Raw genomic sequence first — 5,581 nt, 5'->3', positions numbered from 1 at the left:
GGTGAACCTACTTCTGAACATCATGCTCTTCAGCATTCACTTTCCCTTAACCCCAAATTTCAGGTTGAGGCGATCAAGGTGCTGTCCTGTAAATTATCAGCCTTCACCATCACCAGATTTACTCCCCCACAAGGAGAGGGTTACTTTGGTTACTTCTGCTTGGGTCTCTCATTCTGTCCCTCTCCTCACACCGAAACCAACAGGATTTTTAAGGAAAGCACAGAAACACTGTGAACCAGGCTGTGACCGATTCCTAAGAATTGATCAAGCAATTGTCCCATGGGGTGACATGGCCCTCAGCCTGAATCCTAGATGTAGAGTCTAGTAGGCCACATGTCTTTTAAAAAGATTTTATTAAAGGTCTTTGCAGAGCAACATTCAGATTCCAGATCCAGCAGCCAAGGAGACCTGAAAGCGGACAAAATACAGTAAGAACAGAAAATTCACCTCAGTGTCGGGTTTGCATGAAAATCAACACACAGAGAACATCCAGAAACAAACACCACAACAGGCACCAGGCGTAGGAGAGGCCTGTCACCGCTTTAACGGATTGTGGGAAGAACAGCTAATTACTAATAAGAGGACCTGAAAATTATGAACTAAAGAAGACCAGGGCTAAATGAGTCCCTGGCTCCAATCTGTGTCCTTTCATGTAAAGCAAGTGTAATCTACTTTTTATTCACTAGGTGGAATACTGTTCCATTATGCCCCAAGAGGCCCTTACAGACTTACCTATTATGCTGTGGGTACCGGCTGGGGCATGGCAGGCGGCTCTGGCTTCCCACCCTTCTGTTCAGAGATGGGGGTGGTGGGCAGTATTTCATCTTTGGGTTCCACAATGCTCACGTGATCAGGCAGAGGCTTCTTAGGGCCAATCTTACCAGTTGGGTCCCAGGGCAGCATGATCTTTACCTTGATGCCCAGCACACCTAGAAGATGCCATAGTTAAGACCTACCTATAGTTCCACCGCCCCCCACTACACAACAGAACAGAGCAGAAGGAAAAAAAGAACAGGTTACTCAAGCATCCTGTGTCTGGCCCCTTCTCAGACAAATGCCTCTAATCAATCAATGAACAGGACACTTTGCAAAAGGAACCCATGCACAGCACCACAGAACGTGGCACCGACAAGGACTGAGAGCAGAATGTGCCTTTTCTGACTCGTCATCGTGTCATCACTGAAGGGTACACCAGTGGCTGAGACAAGGACAAACCAACTCTCTTCAATGAAGCTAAACAATGAACCCAAAGAGTGCAAAAATGTTCCACTATATCCCCAATTCCCCAAACACTGAAAAGCATGTGTAAAACCACGTCTACCCATTCAAGCCCACTGCCCCAAGCACTCCTGGCTACTCACCCTGTCTGAGCAGCACATGGCGCACGGCGGTGTCCACATAGTAGTTAACAGGGTCCCCACTGTGGATCATGAGGCCATCCACAAACTTCATGGATTTAGCCCTCTGGCCTCGAAGTTTCCCAGACACCACGACCTCGCAGCCTTTGGCCCCACTCTCCATGATGAACCGCAGCACACCGTAGCAGGCCCTTTGGGCGCACAAGAGACAGCCAGCCATTTGTGTCATCACCAGGCACGACCACTCAACCCCACCCCACTTCAGAACGGAACTCAGCCTGCACTTGACTGCTTTCAGTGTCCCTTTAATGCAGAGTAAGTTTGACCAGAGCCTGACCCAAGAGATAGAAACCTTCTTCCACTCCCACCACACACCATCTTAGGGAACTCCTTAGGGAAACACATCAAGTTCCTTCTAATCAAGTGCTTTCCAAACTTGACTGCACATTACAGAATCGCCTCAAGGTCCAAATGAACCACTCAAACTTCAGTGCGTGCAAAATTCACCTGCAGGGCTTATGAAGACAGGTTGCTGGGCTGTATTCCCCCCACTCCCCAATTCAGTGAGTATGGGTTGGAAACGGAAAATGTTTATTTCTCATCAATTCTTACTGGCAACACTGATGCTGGCCCAGACACCAGACTTGTCACCGTTCTACGTGGTGGAGATGGCAGTCAAACCAGGTATGCAGTCTTCTGCACACCCTTGCCTACGGCATTCCTCCCATGGGAGCCCGTCTACAGCACAGCCTTCACATCCCTCCTCTGCTGGAAAACCTCCCAAGGTTCTGCATTAAGGATTAATGAACTCCCAACACCCAAGCAAGGCATTTCATTTACTCCAAGTAGTGAAATCGCTCAAGGAACTGCCAGCTGAAATCTTATTAGCAAGCCCAGCTCTGGGGCCAATCTAACCACCTCATGTCCTCTGTTCCTGACATTTACTATCTATACATACCTAGAGGGCATACCTGACTAGATTTTAAGCTCTCTCATCAGCAATGAGTCTTGTCTGAGTCCCCAGAGTTACCACCACACAATGTATGTGAATGACTTCAACATGAACCCAAACCACTTCCCACCCCCATCCTACGTTCTATTCCCAAAGCACACAGTGCTCTACTAACACCACCCACTTTTTTAAACACTTGTGTCTTTACTAGTCTTTCTAACTAGGCTGCAACATGGACTGACAATGTCTTATTGTTAAAGCCCTCAGAGACTAGCTGAGCCTGTCACAGTCCACTTACTAAATTAACAAAATAGCTGATATACTGATTCACAGAAGGACACAATCATACGGACTCTTACCTCCGCACAGCAAGGCCTCCTAGGAGTTTGTAACGCAGAGACTCTGCCTGGGCAATGGCACACAGTCCTCTTGTGGCTACCTTTTCAGCATAAAGCTTTAAAGAAACAAGGCACATTCTTAAACTTGTTACACTCACCACTGTTTTCAACTAAAAATCAGCTCATTCATGATTCAAGCAGACACCACTCTATGTATCACTATACTTGTTCTCATTTAGTGGCTGAGTGTGCAAGCCCATTGGCTACAGCCCACCAGGCTCCTCTTCTCCAGGCCAAGAGTACTGGTGGGGGTTACCATGCCCTCCTCCAGGGATCTTCCTGACTCAGGGACTGAACCTACGTCTCCTGCACTAGCAGGCAGATTCTTTACCAGTAAGCCACCTGGGAAGCCCTTCACTGTGCTGCTGCTGCTGCTAAGTCACTTCAGTCGTGTCCGACTCTGTGCCACCCCATAGACGGCAGACCACCAGGCCCCGCTGTCCCTGGGATTCTCCAGGCAAGAACACTGGAGTGGGTTGCCATTTCCTTCTCCAATGCATGAAAGTGGAAAGTGAAAGTGAAGTCGCTCCGTCGTGTCCGACTCTTAGCGACCCCATGCAGCCTACCAGGCTCCTCCGTTCATGGGATTTTCCAGGCAAGAGTACTGGAGCGGGGTGCCATTGATGCCCACATCTAACAAACACTCAGGGACATAGACTGAACTGAACCATTCCTCATTTTTCTCCCACCCCCACCTCCTTCCACAGCCAAATCATGGAGATCAATGGGCAGCCACTCTCTCCTACATATCATTACTATATCCAAGATGGATATAAACGGCTGCCAACTGCTTATTAAAAGAACTTCAACAAAATACCAATCCATTTGTAATACTCACTGATCACAAGTAAGCTTTCAGGGTGATAATATGAGTTTTCGGAAGTACCATCCTAAAGAGGGTTCCCTGGTGGCTCAGATGGTAAAGAATCCGCCTGCAATGTGGGAGACCTGGGTTCAATCCCTTGGTTGGGAAGATCCCCTGGAGGAGGGCATGGCAACCAGCTCCAGTATTCTTGCCTGGAAGAATCCCCACGGACAGAGAAGCCTTGGGTCCATGGGGGTCACGAAGAGTTGGACACGACTGAGTGACAAAGCACAGCACAACATCATCCTAAACAGCCATTTCTATGCCCATACAAGCCAGGATCACTCACCTCTACACTGCCTTCAGGGAAGCCAAATCGCTTCTGAACCACAGCAGTCAATTCCCGGATCCGCCGGCCCTTCTCACCAAGTACATTCTGCGTCCTGGGGAAAATGAAGAGTGACAATTCACAGCTCTCATAACATTACAGATGTAATTTTAAATCTTGCACATGTGTGGTAGTAAAAATCTAATTCATCTGACACAACCAAGTTTAAATTTTGGATGACAAGAACTAAGAGATTATAATTTTTTTTTTTTTAATGCAGCTTAAAAACTCATTCACTAAGACTCAACTGTTGTTCTGCTGAGTTTACAGAACAAATCACCTTAGTGCAGACGAAAATTACAGGTGATGGCCAAAAAAATGAATTTTTTACCTGGTGGCCAAGATAATGATTTCTGTCCTGGTTGGTGTAACTCGGACCTCAACTCCAGAGTACCCATCTTCAGCCAGCTCCCGAGTGAGAAACTCGTTCAGTTCAGCTTTGAAGATGCCATCAGCGACAAACTAACCAAAAGTAAAATGAAAATCAGGATCTGGACATGGGCTCACTTTTCTAGCCCAGTCAATGCAACCCTAATCAAAACTCAACACCTCCAACCAACGACCCATCATCAATTACTCTGCCTTGTTCCAGAGGAAACATAGCAACCCTTCTCAGACAAATGCCTCTAGGTCATCTTTTGGAAGTTAACTTTGACCCAGGCCCTTAAAACTGTGCCACAGAACGCGGCACAGGGTAGGGGTCACCTGGACAAAGAGAACACTTCCAGTCAGACTCGTCATCTCCTCTTCATTGAAGGGTTTTAAATTATCAAACCGTTTTCCCCAGGCCCCTTCCATTTCCCCAGAACTATTCCTTGACCCCAAGACAGAACAAGAAATTGTCAGTAACCTTCCCAACTGAGGTCCTTGGGGTCAGAAGCCTGCACCCAGACACGCCTAGGAAGGCAAGCAAACACTGCTTCTCAAAACTATGATTCGATGAGGGAAAAGGCTCATGCCTTCAAAACACCACGTTTAGTAACTTTACTAACTACTGATTAAGAAAGGCTCACAAGCGCTCCTCCAGCGCAGGAGGAGCCCTCAGTGCTCATCTCTGCTCTCCGCCCGGAACCGGCAGAAATCCTTCTCTCCTAGCCCAGGCATACTGCTTTCAGCAGCCACGGGCCTGCGCTCAATCCACCGCCATCCGCTGCCTACGGGAAAGCGGCACAGTCCAGCCCCTGCCCAGGGTATAGCGAAGAGCTATAGGTCTCGCAATAGCACCCAGAGAAGCTCCTGACCCGCGAAACGCCACAGTTCCCTGCAACCTGGCCCCGGGATCTCACCTTCCTCTTTTTGGAAATTTGCACGGCCATCTTGCCGCCGCGAGCCGCCGAAGGGAAAGGAAGTTGCAAGCAGGCGGAAGTGCGTATAAAGGGCGCTGTGCAACGACAAAGAACTGCGCGACGTCGACGCCTGTGAGCGCTCATGGGAAGTGTAGTTTTCACTTTGGTAAAAGGAAAAGGGGAAAGCGCGGTGCAAGGGTTGATGCTTTTGAACTATGAGGTGTTGGAGAACACTCTTCAGAGTTCCTTGGACTGCAAGGAGATCAAAGCAGTCAGTCCTAAAGGAAATCAGTCCTCAGTATTCATTGGAAGGACTGATGCTGAAGCTGAAGCTCCAATACTTTGGCCATCTGATGCAAAGAGCTGACTCATTGGAAAAAACCCTGAGAAAGAC

General features: G+C 48.2%; 1 protein-coding gene and 2 non-coding genes across 3 annotated transcripts; all 3 read right to left on the bottom strand.

Annotated features, from left to right (window-relative positions):
• Positions 1-336: 336 nt before the first annotated feature.
• On the bottom strand, positions 337-5,334 carry RPS3 (ribosomal protein S3). Its single transcript, XM_055549104.1, has 7 exons — positions 5,188-5,334; positions 4,233-4,363; positions 3,863-3,956; positions 2,670-2,764; positions 1,362-1,549; positions 733-929; positions 337-408 (listed from the first exon to the last, which is right to left on the bottom strand). Exons 1-6 carry the CDS (start codon positions 5,329-5,331, stop codon positions 736-738), a joined length of 846 nt encoding a protein of 281 aa, XP_055405079.1. The 5' UTR covers positions 5,332-5,334; the 3' UTR covers positions 337-408; positions 733-735.
• On the bottom strand, positions 1,042-1,185 carry LOC129629401 (small nucleolar RNA SNORD15). Its single transcript, XR_008703228.1, has one exon. It is a non-coding gene; the product is annotated as a small nucleolar RNA SNORD15 (small nucleolar RNA).
• LOC129629402 (small nucleolar RNA SNORD15) lies at positions 4,509-4,658 on the bottom strand. The gene has a single exon (XR_008703229.1). It is a non-coding gene; the product is annotated as a small nucleolar RNA SNORD15 (small nucleolar RNA).
• Positions 5,335-5,581: the final 247 nt, after the last annotated feature.

The sequence above is a fragment of the Bubalus kerabau genome, chromosome 15, assembly GCF_029407905.1.
Source record: "Bubalus kerabau isolate K-KA32 ecotype Philippines breed swamp buffalo chromosome 15, PCC_UOA_SB_1v2, whole genome shotgun sequence".
Taxonomy (NCBI): Eukaryota; Metazoa; Chordata; class Mammalia; order Artiodactyla; family Bovidae; genus Bubalus; species Bubalus kerabau.
Note: the sequence above shows the minus strand (reverse complement) of the source record. Positions and strands in the feature narration are given on the sequence as shown.

What these genes read in the sequence shown, in the direction of transcription:
- RPS3 (XM_055549104.1), bottom strand. Translation starts at nt 5,331, where the DNA reads ATGAGCGCTCACAGGCGTCGACGTCGCGCAGTTCTTTGTCGTTGCACA. An exon ending in AAATTTCCAAAAAGAGGAAG is followed by an intron (nt 4,364 to 5,187) that starts GTGAGATCCCGG and finishes ACTTTTGGTTAG; the next exon opens with TTTGTCGCTGATGGCATCTT. An exon ending in GGAGGCCTTGCTGTGCGGAG is followed by an intron (nt 1,550 to 2,669) that starts GTAAGAGTCCGT and finishes GTGCGCCCAAAG; the next exon opens with GGCCTGCTACGGTGTGCTGC.